The sequence below is a fragment of the Parasteatoda tepidariorum genome, chromosome 3, assembly GCF_043381705.1.
Source record: "Parasteatoda tepidariorum isolate YZ-2023 chromosome 3, CAS_Ptep_4.0, whole genome shotgun sequence".
Lineage (NCBI taxonomy): Eukaryota > Metazoa > Arthropoda > Arachnida > Araneae > Theridiidae > Parasteatoda > Parasteatoda tepidariorum.
The window spans coordinates 87,764,366-87,782,545 of record NC_092206.1 but is presented as its reverse complement, the minus strand read 5'-3'; the positions used below and the strand labels follow the sequence as shown (position 1 = coordinate 87,782,545).

General features: G+C 29.7%; 2 protein-coding genes across 2 annotated transcripts in view; both read left to right on the top strand.

Annotated features, from left to right (window-relative positions):
* LOC107441040 (sodium-dependent glucose transporter 1) overlaps positions 1-9,971 on the top strand; it is a gene marked incomplete in the record, with an annotated part of 16,944 nt that extends 6,973 nt beyond the window's left edge. Inside the window, 2 exon segments of the mRNA XM_043053137.2 lie at positions 5,756-5,882; positions 9,772-9,971. Of these exon segments, the coding sequence (XP_042909071.2) occupies positions 5,756-5,882; positions 9,772-9,971 (327 nt within the window).
* A 3,082-nt stretch (positions 9,972-13,053) lies between these two features.
* On the top strand, positions 13,054-17,229 carry LOC139425174 (sodium-dependent glucose transporter 1-like). The gene is made up of 2 exons (XM_071178938.1): positions 13,054-13,247; positions 16,100-17,229. Exons 1-2 carry the CDS (start codon positions 13,103-13,105, stop codon positions 17,101-17,103), a joined length of 1,149 nt encoding a protein of 382 aa, XP_071035039.1. The 5' UTR covers positions 13,054-13,102; the 3' UTR covers positions 17,104-17,229.
* Positions 17,230-18,180: the final 951 nt, after the last annotated feature.

The following is an 18,180-nucleotide window of genomic DNA, read 5'->3' as shown; positions in this document are numbered from 1 at the left end:
TATTTTTCAGCATGTTTCTTTATTATTTTATTTGTATAATAATAATTTTAAAACCACCCAGTATTAATAGCTAACTGACGTGGATTTCCTAAAGATGAGATAAAACGAAAAGTATGGAAAGTAAATGTCCACAGAGAAGAATTCACAGCATCCAAAAATAGTGTGTTATGCTCTAAGCATTTTACTGCGGATTCATTTAATGGACAAAGATTCTTATCTCTTATGAGCTTTTGACAAAAATAATTAATACATATAATCATTTGCAATTGTTTCTTTATATTTTACATACTTTCAAATGTATCTTCGATTCAAAAAATCATTATTTTTATTTCATTGTTTGGTAAAATCATGCTTAACTAATATGTTATTAGCTTTTTATGATTAAGCAATTAAAAGCAAATAATTAAATGTAGCGCACATATTATGATGTATTTTTATTAGAAAACTTGTTTCTTTCAATCAGGAATAAAATTGGGAAAACATGCAAAATAAAATATAAAAAAAGAGAGAAAAGTCCTTAGGTACTCTTAAAAATATTCCTGTACGATGCGACCGCCAGCTATGCATTTTTCGCCAAAAAGGTAACCCCCATCTTTGCTCAAGTTTTCCGAGCCCAAACAATAGACTGGCTCTCTCTAACCTAATATCTCCTCTAAGGTAGGGACCGAGGGTGTGCGGTATTGGTCCTCGTTAAACTGTGCTACCGTAAAGTGCTCGACTTCGCGAGCAGGTCGTCGGGCTACCGAAGCGGGGGTGCCATCCCCTCCGCAGAGGATCAAAATGGTGATGGCATATCTTCGGATCATCCTCCGGGATGTTTCCCAGACCGTCGCCAATAGCCCATTGTGCAGCTCTAGTGCGACTTAAATTAGCAACAATAACAACAATAACAATTTGGTTATGAGAATAAGAAACTGATTAGTGAAATATATTTTCCGACGAAGAATTTACTAATAAGGTTTTGTTTGAATTTCCATCAAATTGGCAAATGTTGCTATTTCGCATGCAGCGTGCATTGACCAAGCAAGAAAAACCACGTGGGTTAAATTTTCACTTGTTACGTAGCCCATTGTCTTTATAAACATTAACTACATGTTTTATAAACCAATTGTGGTGGCATACAAATATTTATGACTTACATTATAAAAATAAATTGGATGTTGTATGTCACATGGTGATTTAAACGTATAAACGGAGGCTTGTCATGTTATGATTTTATATTCGTCTTTGAACAGCCAACCCAGATAATAATAATACTATATAAATAAAATTATTACATAAAATAATTATGTGTGTTCATTCTGAAAATACTTACAATTTTTATTAAATGCACATTTTACACAATTACAAGGCATTGTGTAAAATTAAAAAATATATTTGCTCAATTCATTTTCATAGCATCACTATATGCAAATGAATATTTTTGCAATATGTAATAAAGATGGACTAAGTTTTTATTTTTCTCGTTGCACGTGAAAAATAGGTTAATTTAATTTTGATCTGTACCTCAGAAACATCACTTCAAATTAAAGTCGGACATAAATTTGAATGAAAAAATTTTAAGGGCATATATTTTTCTGCAATATTGACTAAATTTTTTTAACGTGATATTCTATGTAATGTAAAAACTCACGGGCCTTGTTCTGTTGCTGCCCAAGAAATTCATTTGGCTATAAATGTCAAGCTATATATTTTGCTGATTGATTTAAATCTCTGTTATAATTTCTCAAATATATGAAAATGTCTATTCGGTTAAAAAACCTAAATTAATTTTTGAAAAAAATTCCATATCATTATGTTCTTAAACATCCTCATGTTTCCAGAAAACCTTGTTAATAATATGTTTTGGTTAAATTATAGCGAATGCAATATTTAATTTGAATGTAATCAAAAGTTTTGCTATTTATTTGCTAGACAAGTTTGAAATGCAATATACCAGCAAAAAAAGAAGAAGGAAAAAAAAGCATGATCTAGCAAAAATATTTGCTGGTACCAGCAAAATTACTAGCATGTCATGGTATGTATTGGTACACTTTATTTGCTTGTCTAGCATACAGATACCAGCTTGTGTTGCTGGAATATCTTGCTAGTCTAGCAACAATCACGACCATCTCTTGCTAGGTTTCTGTGCTATTCCAGCATGAGTTTGAAATCAGCATATTTTTGTTGCTGGTACCAGTCTGAATTTTGATGAGCATGCATGAATTTTGCCTTATATGAGACTTAATAAATACACAAACAATATTTTTGGAATGATAACAGTTTTTACCGCTTTTTTCAAAATAAAGATAAAGTCTGTAAGGTTTTTACTTTTAACACATAAACCATCTGGAAGAGACCTTATGAAGAAGCAAACTGTTTTGCATTTTTTATTCTTACATTTTACAAATTTTATATTTATTTACTCTCCATAATAACAAGTTTATAATCTTCATAATAAAATTTAAATAAGTTCTAGGAACCTACTTTAAATAAATATAACAAGGTCTAAGGATTTGATAAAAATAAAAAATTTTTTTTTCGTCTAAGCTGTCTGTAGAGCATATTAAGCTGGCAAGTATAAAAAAGCATGTAATAGATTGTTATGGTATATCTACTTTTCCATGCTTGGGAGCCAGCTTAAACAGCTAATAAGCATGAAATGCTTGCACATAGCTTATCAAGTTAGTACGATGTATGCTAGGTATCTAGCATGTGATGCTGGCAAGCATAAAAAAGCATACAATAGCTATGGTACCTACCTTACCATGCTAGGGAGCCAGCTTAAACAGCTAATAAGCATGAGATGCTTGTACATAGCTTATCATGCTAGTACGATGTATGCTAGGTATCTAGCATGTGATGCTGGCAAGCATATACTAGCACGAAAATCCAGCAGACCTAGCAATACATAGCAAAAGCTAGCATATTTTTGTTGCTGGTACCAGCTTGAATTTTGACATGTTTGGCGTGGCTTATTTAAAATACAATTTAACTTTTAGCTGGTTTACGAAATTTTTCTCACATTCCTTCACAGTTCAGTGGCAACTACTTGACTATTAAGAATTAAGTTTTAAAACAAGAATTCTTATAGTGGAAAAATATATATTTAATTTAATTTTTAATCGCTAGTTTAGGCTTATATTTATTCATTGATCTAAATTACCTTGCATATTCTGATTTTCAAAAATTTGCATATCGCATATTTTCTAGTCACATTTGATTTGCATTTTTTAAAACTTGCAAAAAAATAATTTTAAAACATAATAACAGATAACTTTACTTTAATTTAATAGTTTGCAGAAAACAGCAGGATTTCTTAAAATAACTCAGATAAATCTATGTAGTTTATGTTATTAATGATTTCAAGAAGCCAGGAAAATAACAAAACAAAAACCTACTTACCTTGAAAAAAATTTTGAAATAGATTTTGAACCAGAAAGTTGGTTCTTTATTCATGCAACAAGAGATGCTCAGATGGAAGGGTATCTAATCAATCTATTAACACAAGATATTGATTGCTGACTCTATCTATTTTGGTTATAAACCACTAAATAGAACTAGCCAGGAAAATGACAGATTTTCTAGTGACAAGCAAATTATTAACAGAAAAAATTATTCTAAACGAAGTTTTTGTAAATAATACCCTTTGTGTATATTCTGGAAATGCTTACACCGGTTGAGATAAAGAAAATTAGATATTGAAAAATTTATGGGAAGTTTTGAAGCCAGTTATTATTGGAAAGATTTTTTGTGACATGCCAGAAACATGAAATTTTGAAGTTCAATTTAATTTTTTAAATATACAAAATAGTCGATGCTAGTACTAGGTTATTTCAGAATGCAAACAGCAATGCTATTTATTAAACTTTTTTTTAAAAAAAGTTCTTTTAGTAGTTTAGTATCAGATCTTGGTGCAAGTGACTGTAAATTGTCATATTTCGTGAGAATCACCCATATATGTATTTAATAACTTCTGCTTCAATAAACAAGTGACTCCATACATGCATATGGTTGAGGAGCAACCATGTACATATTCATACTGAGTTTTTTATAATAATGTGAATTAATTACTATCATATCGACTATTAATACTTCCAAAATCTATTTTAATTTAAATAGTCTTTGAACCCTAATTCAGAAGACAGGAGAACTTCTGGATCACCTATAGGGAGAAATTTGCCTTCGTGGAGGACTTTTTGACGGAACTAACCCGCATTTGGGTTACATGGAGAGGAAAAGCATCGACACCTCCCATGATTAGCCTGACGGCAAGTGGACTCTAACCCATGATCCGTCTACTACTGGGGACATTTTATGTCAGCACTGTGGTTGGTGCGAGTCGGGTACAGAATGTGCATCCACCAGTCATTGCTGGGATTCGAACCTGAGTCACCTCATTGGGAGGCGAGTGCTCTATCCCCGAGTCACTTTGACAGTTTAGCTTTTATTTATTAAATTCAGATTATTTTTCTTCCAGCAAGACGGTGACGAAACATAAACTAATTAAGTTACTTTTTTATTTTAAATTATTGTTTATTTAAATAAAGATAGTTGTAGAAAAATACGTCTTCCACATTTATCTCAATGGTTCCACTGATGACTAGAATAACTTGTCTTCGAGTAATAATATATATTCAACTGTTTTATGAAATTGAAATAGAAATCTCCTTAGTTAATACTCTTTCCATTAGATAGATATCAAAAACAAATTTCTAATGCTGAAATTTTTTATTTGAAGCAGGGTTTTGCATAGTTGAAATATAGTTAAATTCTTAATAATTAATTAACACAAGAAAGACGGCTAGGGTTATTTCGACTTCTCTGGTTTTTATTGCTCAGTAATTCAGAAAACAACTTACTGAAAGTATTGGGTATATCTGACTTTTCATAATTTGATCCAAATTAATCATTCATTGATTAGCCTTATAGGAAGGTATACATAAAACTTTATATTTAGAATGATGAAGGAGGCCAGACTGGTCCCTAAAGTATTTTAGATAAGTTTCCCGTAACCCCAGGTAGGTCTGGGTACGAGGTAACTTTTGGTAAGTATATGTTATTTCAGTTTCATTAAAAAAAACAAGAATATTACAACAATCTTCAATTCTCAGTGAAAATTGAATATCTTAAATTATTCTTCATAGAGAAAAAGAGATAGAGTCATCTTTTAATCAAATTTTTTTTTCAAATCAAATCGAATAAAATATCATCCAATTTTGATGACCGAGTCTCTAATATATTTTTTATTAAACTAGTTATAAATATGTTTTAAGATTTCGGATGTCTAATTGATCTGCGAACAAATAATCTGGCCCATTCTAACTCTCTAGGTATGCAGTAATGCTCAGTCTTTCTAGTGTTTATTTGCATGCGGCCTAATTTTTAAATCTCCTGATATGCAGCGATAGTGTGCAAAACATTTTTAAGAAAATATTTATTTAAAAAACACATTAGGAATTGACCCCCCTCTCTCTCTGTATATATTAAAGATAAAGTCTGTAAGGTTTTTACTTTTAACACATAACCATCTGGAAGAGACCTTATAAGGAAGCAAACTGCTTTGCATTTTTTATTCTTACATTTTACAAATTTTGTATTTATTTACTCTCCATAATAACAATTTTATAATCTTCATAATAAAATTTAAATAAGTTCTAAGGACCTACTTTAAATAAATATAACAAGGTCTAAGGATTTGATAAAAATAAAAAATTCTGTTTTCGCCTAANTATATGTTTTTTTATATTATATATATATTTTTTTAAATTTACAGGGGCTATGTGCTGCCATTACAGGTCCAACACTGATAGATCTGACACGCATTGTAAATACAGACATAGCGACCATAGCTTTCATTTATACTGGGAGATCATGTGGATATATTGGAGGATCGTTTATCGGTAGGTATGCAAGATGTTCTCTTATTGCAGCTCTTGATTTACTTTAAAAAGAAACTATGATTTGCTTTCTTGAAGCCCTAACTCTTTAATTATGTAAAGAAATGCTTTAAGACATTAAGAAGAAGGAATAACAATTATCATTAATAAAACTTTATTTCCCTTGTCGCTTTTAATAAAACTGAAATCTAATTTCGATCTTACAATTCGTTATTTTCCTCTTACTTATTATTGGACCAATTATGCTGATGCTTATTGATAAGTCTGCTTGCATGATTACAAATAATGTACAATAAGAGCTTTATTCAAAGAACAGAATCATTTTTTCAATTAAATAAACTAAAGTTACAATATCAGAAAGTATACCAAAAAATGCAGGTAGTTTAGAGTCAAGGGTTAAAAGAAAGTTTAAAAAAATATGTGCATAGTTTGAAGGTTGAAAAATTTTGAAAACTTTTCCAAGGACCAAGAAAAAAAAGGAAACAATATTAAAAATGAATTCAAGTAATATATAAATTAAAAATTTATTGGGTGAAATTCACTTTTACATCATGCACATGAATTAAAAATGAAGCTAAGATATTAATAATTCTGTAGAATAATTCTGCAAAAAAAAAATCAATTATACACATATATATACAATTTATGCATCGAACATGTTTCACTTGTTAATTCCGCACTTGATATTTTTTTTCATACACTTCTACAAAATCATTCCAAATGAGCCGATTGATGAATAATTGACAGTAAAGGAAAATATATAACATAAGACATTAATATAATTGATTTTCTTGGACCATATGTTTCAAAAAATAAACTGTAACTTATTGAAGTTAACATTACGCGCAAAACTAATGCTGAAATTACCAATGAAAGGGAACAAAGCACATGTAAAGCATCATATGCAACGTTATGTTAGTTGATTATTTTTCTATGATGATGATCATGAAATCTGGAAGATATAAAATCAAAAATAAATGCAATAAGTACAAAACTTTATTTATTTTTTGAATAATTGTACGAGCAGTATTTTTCGTTTGATTTTACAAGAAATGTATCAGAAGTTAATGACAGACCTTTTTTTTCATTTTCTAGTGTGAAGAAACTTATTTGTATTTCAATTCACTTGAACATTTTCTAGAATGATATCATTATCGACAAGACACGCCCGCATCATTAAAACTTTCAACTTGTACGCCTGTTTCATTGTTTTGGTAAGACAGTGGTTTGAATCCATTTATTAAAATTTATTGTGTACTTCTACTTAAATTTCGAACATTTCGTTAAGTTAGCTAAGACACCAGATTTTATCTGGGGTAAAAAGAGGTTTCCGAATTTTTTAGGCTTGTTCGAAATTATGTCAAAATTATGTGTTTGTGTGTCTATCCAATATCTGTTAATTGGAATTCATCTAAAGTAAATGACATTGTAAACACAAAAACGCATGTTCTGCTTATATGTCTGTTCTACATGTTCTACAGAACTATGTGCCCAAAGTATGCCCCGTCATATTATGATGAAATTAAACGTCCTTTCTTATTTTGGCCTTAATAAGAGCTTCGCATATGCCAGACATTAGCATGATCCATGCCAGATATTATTCATGCCAGACATTAATTGAATGTCTGGCATTAGATATGCCAGACATTAGCTGAAAATAATAATGTGTGGGGGACAGTATGTCACACTAAAATGTAGCGATACACCCTTTGGTCCATTATTCTAGTGTTTCAAGTGTGTGTACCAAGCCCCGATGTTTTATGTAATAATTGTCAAAATTACTGATTACAGGAATGAAGAAACTATTTTCTGCACTGATTTTTTATTTAGTAATTGATGCTAAAGGCAGACGTCTCGGCCCCTCCCCATGGCTGGAGGGGGATACACACTTTTCCCGTCAAATCGGACGAATTTTTGTTAGCACGCATAAAACACAAAAAGCCACGCTAAAACCATCGGTTCTGCGTTTTATAGGATAATTAAAATGTGTTAAGAGGCCAGTCATATTGCCTTTCCTGTATTCTTACGCCTTTCCTGTATATTACGCCTTGAAATATAAATCTAAATATTATTCATTGGTATGTTTTCAACCCTGAAGTCCCAAAATAGAATTTCTACACTTATCCTTTACCAAATATATTTTATGAAAATGAAAGAGTTTTAATGCTTTTATTAATACAAAAGAATTTATAATTTTTGTATTACATCCCCCCCCCCAAAAAATTTTTTTTTGGTTAGCCAAAAAAAAAAAAAAAAATTTTGAATACTATGAATTTATAAAATTTATGTTGGTATGACTGTCCTCTTTCTTACAAATAACCTTTTCTCAACATGTGAAAAAAATTATTTACAGTAACAACAATAAGACATAATAATGCAATTTTTCTGCTTTGGTAACTAAACAGAAAGAAAAATGAAACATGTTTATATAACTTTTCTACTAAAATTTCAAAAAATTTTTCCGCACAGAAATATGTAAATTTTTATGTAATCGAGCTGGACAACAAGTGTCATTTAATCAGAATTTAAGATTCTGTGCGGTTATTGGGGTTATTTACTTGATGATAGTCGGTATTCCCCGTTAAAATGGAGGAAAACAGAATTTCATGAAGCACTATGAAATTGAGAGATCCAGACTGGACAATACAAAAATAGTTAAGAAAATTTTTTCTCACTGTGTTGAGAAAAAAGTTTCCTCGCCAAACATCTCCACACGCGATTCGGATCTCTCAAAAATTTAGGGATTACTTCTTCTCTTGAAGAAAGTAAAAAAAATTGTTCTTTTGGATACTATTCATAATTTAATTTCAACATTTGTGGGTTGTAATTTTTCCTAAGTTTTGATACATGTACTACTTCAAAATTTTGTTTACTTACATTTTTATTTTTATTTTATTTTGTAATCAGTTTCTTGGTCATTCTTTCTTTTTCCTATTTTTTCTTCCCTGAAGTCCCAAAATAGAATTTCTGCACTCATCCTTTACCAAAGATATTTTATGTTCAAAGATATTTATTAAAACGAAAGAGTTTTAATGCTTTTATTAATACAAAAGTATTTATAATTTTTGTATTACATATATATAATTTAATTTTATGTTTATTTAGAATTCTACGAACTGTACGTTGAAAAATGCTCGGGGCATTCTTCCAGCCAAAAGGTAATCTTAAGTATTCAAATAGACCATTGTGAGTAGCGAATGCTAATTTCTCAGTGTCATCAGGATGAATACGAACATGATGATATCCCTGTGATAAATCTATTTTAGAATAATAACTACTNCGAAGTCTCCCAGTTTAATTAAATAATGTTTATAAATGATATAAATTTACCCTGTAATGTATTTTATTTCATTTAATGATATTTTTTTTTTAATTTTTATTTGATTAATCCTTTATTTATCAAATTATATTTAGGCTATATTTCTGCACGATAATGGTATAAAAATGAATGCGAAACTAGCATGGTAAAAATCACAAAGTTAAGGCACATTGTACTTCTTTAGTTTAACAATTCTCCAAATTGTAATTTAAATTTTTGCTCCTAACTGTATTATATAATTCTATAAAAAAATGAATTTTATAATAACAAAAATACCAGTCATTTTTTAAAGTAATAAGGCTCGGTTGCAAAAGAGCCCGGTAACATAGGTACCCAATAATCCTGTCTTAAGCTTTGAAAACAAGCATTAGTTTAAAAGAACTACCACAGGTAAAAAAATTAGAATAATTATTTTTAATCGGGACTTTAACAGAAAATAAGAAAATGTGATAATGATTTTTTATACCAATATTTTGTTGCTGCGATAATGTTTTTTCTCTAAAATATCAAATATCATCAATCTATCCTCTTAGCCAATATTTTCCTCACGTTTGTTTTTCTTCATTTCCATAGGTGGTATCATCTTTGATATGTTTTCTAAAAAGCAGTTGATTTTAACAACTGGTCAGCTTATCACCTCCATAACTATGATTGGAGTTCCATGGAGCAGAGATATTAAAACTCTAACCATATGGATGATCGTGAATGGATTCACGCTAGGAGCATTAGACACAGGTGATATAGTCTTTTTTTTTTATACAATTCGAACATAAACTATATATATACATACTCAAGACAAACTCCAATGGTATAGTGGAAAGTTTAATTACAAATGCTATCCTAATAATCCAAAAAATAATACACTAGCTGCGTTACAGAATTTATCAAAAATGAAAAACAAATACAGCCTGTTTCTAGTAATGAGAGGATGTATGCTGAAAAAAAAATAACACTAATATTGCAGTCCAAGGAAAAAAAATCTGACATTAATGGAAAATTCTAAAAATGAATCGTTATTGAGTTCATTTTGGAGATCGTCAACAAACTATCTATACTTCGCTCACCAGGAGTTGGCACTTGGCTCCACCTTCTCGGACTATGAGTTCATTTCGGAGCGGGAGTAAGCGGAGAATCATCTCCACGCTTGAAAATGAGACAACCCTTAATGAGCGCCAAACTCAAGCAGTGAATTCCTTTTAATTTGCTATGATACCTTTCGTTACTCCAGCTAATTAAATATATTTTAAATTTAAAAACTGATGTTTTCCCAGTAAAATGTCTCAAATAGACAGACTAATCACTCTAAAGAGAGAAATATCAAATTTATGTCATATTTATTTTAAATAAATGCTCATAAAGATTGCGAAATAAATATTTTTGTCATACAATCGCCAAATAGCAACCTTGTTCAGGATTGTTCTCATCCTTCTCACAAAAATAGCGAATTAGCATAGTCGGATACCACGTGATGGAAGCGGAGCCAAGTGCCAACTCCTGGTGAACGAACTATAGGAGAGAATAATCTGGAATATAGCAGCCCACAGTGTTCCATCGAAGAACTACAAACATCTCCTGGCTCTTCGATTCCATTAGGGAACAGACATGATTGCAGGCTTAAAGTAGATGTAAAACTGATGGGGAAACTTCTACTCCTTCTGGATGTTCAAAACTTTTATTCATCACGCTGACGAGGGCAGTAAGTACTGGTTGAAAAATTTACTTTTCGGAGTAAGGGACAGCTGCTGTAACATTTTTAAAGAGTGGGTAGCAAAGTAGCCTCATAACTCAAAAATCGACTTGATGACAAGCGAGCAGGTAGCTAGATCACTGAGTCGGTGTATCTGGTAAAACCCGAACAACCATCATGAAAAAAATATTTAAAAAATGGACTGGAATGGGTGAGGAAAAAAAACAGATTCTGTGAATTGCATTAGTGTTTTCTGTTAATTTCCTTGTTTTCAAGAATAGAGGCTATTCATAAAAAAATGGCATACTTTTTCACATTGTTTTCGAAACATTTCACCACCTTAAAAGAAAGTTTCACACTTTACCATACCATGTTCTCCCTTGTCAAACATCAATGATGTCAGCACTGTAAACCAGCAGACTAAATATAAAAGAAAATGTAACGCAATAGAGAAAATATGATTCCTTTGCTCAATTCAGCACGCCAAAATCAGTAAAGTATGTATTACAGAAAAAACGCACTACTTTTCACGTATCAAGACTCAACCTTTGTATGCAAACATTAACAGCTTTAATAATCGTAAATTTACCTTACCAAACCTAAAATACGCTAATTATTATCTCAGACAATATTTGAAGTTGCAAAATCGGGTATAAAAACGTACTTTTTCTTCCTAGACATACTTTTTTTTCAACGGATTTGGATGCTTAGCCTTCAAAATGTAGAGATCTGGGAAATATGATCGCTATAGTTTGGTCGGTATAGTTTGTACTGTATAGCTTGGATCGATATAGTTTTGTTAACTTAATATAATTTTATTTTTGTGTACTTCGCCATATTTCTATAACAAGCAAGTGAAAAATCTAACTATCTAAGCAAGTTGGAAAATTTTTGCACACAATTATAAAATTCCTTTATAGAACGTAGAGTTTATGTAAAAAACAATTTTTAATAATTATTTATTATATTTACTATTTTATGCAATTTTTGCTGACAACATTTTGAATCGTAAAGTATACAATATTTGCATTATTTCAAAGAATGTAATTTTTCGTGGCAAAATTTGATGGAAATCAGTAGATTAGTTACTGAGAAATTAAATTTTAAATATAAGATTTTTTTTAAGTGTGATTACTCAGTTTATACTATTCGAAAATTTTTAACCATAAATTATTAAAATGTCAAATATTCTTCACTTGTTTTATCCTAAATTAATACAAAGTCATGAAAAAATTAAGAAAAATATGCTCAATAAAAATTTCGGGTCAAAAGTTTAAGTATTTATGTTTGTTAACCCAGTCTATTAAGGTGTCTATATTCACTTTCTCCCGATCTCGGTTTCCCGTTCGATTCAACTTTCTTTGCCTTCTTCTCTTAAATCGTTAAAATAAACTCTTCCGGTTTGCTATACTCTCACTTTGTGCACGCCAACTCGTGATAAAGAACTTATACATAAAGCTACGTAATTGCAAATTTTGGAAACGAAATGTTCTGTGTTTTTGTGGAAAATCTTAGCGGATAAGAAAAAAATTAATGATCAAGCAGTTAGAAGCAATTGCGGGGGTTAGTAAGCAGAAAGTGTAGTAGGCGAAGTCTCCCAGTTTAATTAAATAATGTTTATAAATGATATAAATTTACCCTGTAATGTATTTTATTTCATTTAATGATATTTTTTTTTTAATTTTTATTTGATTAATCCTTTATTTATCAAATTATATTTAGGCTATATTTCTGCACGATAATGGTATAAAAATGAATGCGAAACTAGCATGGTAAAAATCACAAAGTTAAGGCACATTGTACTTCTTTAGTTTAACAATTCTCCAAATTGTAATTTAAATTTTTGCTCCTAACTGTATTATATAATTCTATAAAAAAATGAATTTTATAATAACAAAAATACCAGTCATTTTTTAAAGTAATAAGGCTCGGTTGCAAAAGAGCCCGGTAACATAGGTACCCAATAATCCTGTCTTAAGCTTTGAAAACAAGCATTAGTTTAAAAGAACTACCACAGGTAAAAAAATTAGAATAATTATTTTTAATCGGGACTTTAACAGAAAATAAGAAAATGTGATAATGATTTTTTATACCAATATTTTGTTGCTGCGATAATGTTTTTTCTCTAAAATATCAAATATCATCAATCTATCCTCTTAGCCAATATTTTCCTCACGTTTGTTTTTCTTCATTTCCATAGGTGGTATCATCTTTGATATGTTTTCTAAAAAGCAGTTGATTTTAACAACTGGTCAGCTTATCACCTCCATAACTATGATTGGAGTTCCATGGAGCAGAGATATTAAAACTCTAACCATATGGATGATCGTGAATGGATTCACGCTAGGAGCATTAGACACAGGTGATATAGTCTTTTTTTTTTATACAATTCGAACATAAACTGACATTTCTATCAATGTGGTGTTATAAAGATTTATGGTTATGAAATTTCCGCTTAATATAAGATACTGTCGCAACTTTTGAGAACAGAGCTCGGCAACTTTAGAGTAAACAAAACATATTTTTAATCTAGTTTTCAACAATATCAATTGAGGTATTGCAGAACACTGGCCAATCATGAATTATTTTTAATCTAATCAAATATAAATTTTTTGGTGATTCAAATGCTCGATTAATCATTAAAATTTGCTGCTTGGGTTTCAGTCTCTTTCTCGAAGATCGAAATGGGTTGATGACGGTAATATTTTCGCGATGTACGGTGATGATATCACAGGATTTGTATTTTAAATGGTATTTGAAATCACGTGTTGATACTTGCACTATGAAAGCGTGTTTCTATTCACCCTACTCCCGACCGTATTTCATGTTCTTCGAGGTAGGGGACAGTATTTGTAAAAGTGACTCTTGGTGACTGCAATGTAGGAATTTGGAGTTTCCATTCTTAAACTCCATTTTTTATTGATCAATATTTTCATATTATTGAAGATAACATAAATATTTACTATTTTTTCCTAATTTATTTTTCTCTCTGAAATTCTGTTTTATTTTTTTTCTATTCAATGAGAATAACACATTATCTAGAAGTTAAAACTTTCTTATTTCGTCTTTCAAAATTTGCTGTGACTTTTTTCTCTTAATCCTTTGAAATCTTTTGCGGTCGGTTTTTTTAAGGCTGATATGATTTGTGGATTTTAATCATTATGTCAGTGTTCAAAGAAAAATCTTTTGCTTCTTAACCAATACCAATCGTTATTTGGTCTTTTATGATGAAAAAATTAATAAAACTATAAGTACAATTAGTTAAATTTAAAATGAAGTCTTAATTAAAATTTTAGATGGAAAAACAAAATCGAAAAATATTTTAAAACTGCTATTTACTTTTTCAAAAAAAAAAACTAAATAAAAATGTGTTAGTCAATAAAAAAAAGGTGCTTTTTCCCTTTCAAAATAGCCGAGTTTAGTTGTGCGGGGTAATTAAACTCAGCTATTTAATTTAGCCATTTTTATGTAGTTTTTTTTTAAATGTTTCCTTAAATAGCTGTCATGTGAAAATTAAACCAATGAAAAAGAAAAATTATGTGCACTTGGTGACTTTGCGTTGGCAAATTTTTCACTTGCGCCTGCAAAATGGAAAGTTTACCAATATAACATATTATAAATATTAAATCAATAAACTCACTTGAACAGTATTGATATTTTCAGAAAAATGTCCCATTTTTTTAAAGCACAATAATCTTGTCATTAATTGTATTACCTTATCATCTTATCAATATTACAAAGGAAAGAACTGAAAACTATTTAATTTATTTAGATTCACTGTGATTGAGACATATTATATGAGTATTTATAATATTTTATGGTAAATATTTTATTTTGATAAATGATTCTTGATATTTTTTAAAAAAAAAACATTTTAATTTTATCAATTTTATTCAGTAAAACAATCAAACTGTTAGGCATATAAAATGAAAAAATAAATATATATTTTACTGAATTAGCACAAAGATATTCAAATGGTATTCAGTTTGATTCGATAAGAATTTTATATTTTATAGATAAGTGCTAATGTTAGTAATAAATCTTTAAAGAGGAAAATATTTATCATCATTTGTTAGTGTAGTGTATTGATATATGCACATTATTTTTTTAATAAATAAAACAAAGCAATTAAAATTTTCATTAATAAACATTTTTGGAGACATTTCTTCAAAACTGAAGGGCAGAATTCGACATAAACAAACGAAATATTGAGCAATTTAAAATATAACGAGAAAATTATTTTTTCAGCTTTTCGCATGAATTGCGCATGCGCACTAGAAGTGCTCGTGCGCATGAAATCTTAAATACGGGAGCGTAAGGAAGCTAACATACATTTTACCTTCCTACTGTTTTATTGATAGTTTACTTTTTTCACCCCTTAAGACGAAGGGAAATTTAGCTAATGTACAATATTATCTACTGTTTTTAGTTATGCAATTTATGACATTCAAATCTAACACAGATAGATTATAAATATTTTGAAATATTGTTTATTATTTATTGCATGGTTTTTTTGGCATTTTTTATTCTAAAAAATGTATATTTAGTGACCAACTTTCAATATTAGAACTCTCAAGCAAAAAAAGCCGAATAAAATATTAATATTTAGTAAATGAATAATTTTTAATATAAATATTGAATTTATCATATGTAATTTAAATTTGCGTACAAAAGGATAAAGAAAAATTCGCAATATTTCTTACTCTGACAGTGTATACCTAGGAATTCGTAGACAGAAAAAAACATTAAAAAAATATTCTGCATTTCCTAAAGATAATAGAAATTTTTATTTCATTAGTGTTGAAATTTTTATTTTAATTAAATTTTGCACTTCTTAATATTTACCCATTTTGGATGTTTTTCATTTCAATCACTATTTAAAATGAATAGTAGTTATTTCTTTTATAAAATTAGAATTTTTACATCCTATGAATAAAAATAATGTGACGATGTTGAGAGCACATTTCAGTTTCTAAGACTAATTTGAGAAAAAAAATCATCAAAATTGTTTTTTTTTTTTTTTTTTTTNTTTTTTTTTTTTTTTTTTTTTTTTTTTTTTTTTTTTTTTTTTTTTTTTTTACGTTTCAATTTTGGCTGATTGATTTATTGTTGTTGATTCATAGATCTCACGTCAAAAATCTGTTTCTGTTTCGACCCTTCACAAATGTAATTGGATGAAAATGCTAATTTTTTAAAAATCGATTTAATTTTCAGGAGCAAATGTTTGCTGCCTAAACCTGTGGGGTAAAGACAGTGGACCATACTTTCAAGCACTCCATTTCATGTTTGGCTTTGGTGGATTGATAGCTCCTCTCGTAGCAGCTCCTTTCCTTGGTGATTACTCTGAATATGATGAAATGAAGAGCAATATGACACTAACTGCCAATGATAGTGATTACCCAATTCCTACAGAAGCAATGTTTTTAAATGCATCAAGTATAACTTCCGCTGAAATACCCCGAGTCACCTACGCATACATATGCATTGGAGCCATATCGTTTTTAGTTTCCCTTCTGTTTTTTGTGATGTCAATCATATCACCAATCGATGAAAGTGGTAGAAAACCTGAAGAAACAGAATCTGGCAATAGAAGTTTCGGATTTACGGCCATCATCGTAACTCTAACCTCAATTTTAGTCACAACTGCAATGGGTACTGAAATTGGATATGCTCAAATGTTAACTACTTATGCCGTTAAAGGACCACTGCATCTAACACCGACTACCGGAAGTTACATGACATCAACCTATTGGGCGGCATTTACAGTTACAAGGTTTGCAGCAATATTTTTGAGCGTTAAATTTAGCCATTTAACTATATTAGTATTCGATGTCATCGTAACGTTCCTTGGTGGACTTGTTCTGTTAATTTTTGCTACTCACTACGATTGGGCTCTTTGGGTTGCTTCCATATTTCTCGGAGTTGGAATAGCATCTTTCTTCCCAGCATCAGTGAGTTGGATTGAAAAATATATCAATATCACCAACAAAATCGCCTCAACATTTCCTATCGTAGCTTCTTTTGGAGAAATGCTTATTCCTTACGCAATCAACTACTTTATAGAAACGAAGCCAAAAGTTTTTATTTATGTAGTTATTGGAAGCTGTGCATTAGCAATTATTGTAACATTTTTTATGTATTTAATATTAAGAAATGCACCTGGTAAATATACTATAAAGAGACGTGTTGTATATGTTTCTAAGGAAAGCCATATATAGTGTAATTAAGGCAACTAATAAATAATATGTATTCATTTTCAAATAATTGAAAAGTAGTAAAGAAGTTAATTTAGTGCTCTTAATTTAGTATTATTCAGTCTAAAATAAAACTTTTTTAAATATAAATCATGTTTATTATTAATTAAGAAAGAAGCGTAAAAGCAAAATCAACGCAAAATTGAAATGAAAAAAATGGCAAACAGTAAATCAAGGGTTTAAATCTCGAACTTCTGAAAATTCCAATTTGGACTGGGCTATAAATTGAAGTATCGAGATAAATCGATTTAGCGCATATATCGGCAAGGCGATACAGCGACTTTCATTCAAGGCGATGCATCAGAAATCTGATTTAAGCCGTCGAGTAAAGGCAACGAGCGCAAAACGATATAGCGATATAAGACACACAAGGTTATAAGATAACGATAAAGCGATATAAGACTCTTCTCTTACGTTCCGATGTCGACTCGCACTGTGGAAGACGATGTTCGTTTCGTTATGTTGAAATGGCCTTGATTGGTGAGATGTAAAATCAGAATCAGAGTTTTGAGAACACATATCGTTATATCGCATGTTCCTTTTCGCACCTCTTAGCTTTTTTTTTTTTCTTTGTCGCGACTTTTCTTGTAGATTATTTTCAGTGGGACTAACTTCGTGATCGCCGATGTTACCTTGTTCTGAAGGCAATCTATTATTGAAAAGAATATATAAAGAAGAGTTTCTTCATTAATTAGATAAGTTTTTTACTTTCTTTTAATTTATTAAATTTTTTTTGGATGAAACTTCTAATAATTTAATGAGTTTTTATTACTGATTTTAAATTTATACTACAGATTGACTTATGTCCAAATTCAAATGACAAAAATAAATTTTGTTTTAACTTTATTTCTAAAAATAAACCTTGCTGTTTTTATTTTTAGAAATAAAGTTAAAACAAAATTTATTTTTGTCATTTGGATTTGGACATAAGTCAATCAACTTTTTTTATACAAACAAATTTGAAAGGTTTGCGTATTTTATTCATTTTTTTTAAATCATTTAGCACTTCGTTTTATTAGAGAGTGTAATAATTTTTTTTTA

Bases quoted from the DNA above. Each gene is read 5' to 3' on its own strand.
- LOC139425174 (XM_071178938.1), top strand. From the start codon at position 13,103: ATGTTTTCTAAAAAGCAGTTGATTTTAACAACTGGTCAGCTTATCACC. The intron at 13,248-16,099 runs GTGATATAGTCT...TTTAATTTTCAG, and splicing joins GCTAGGAGCATTAGACACAG to GAGCAAATGTTTGCTGCCTA.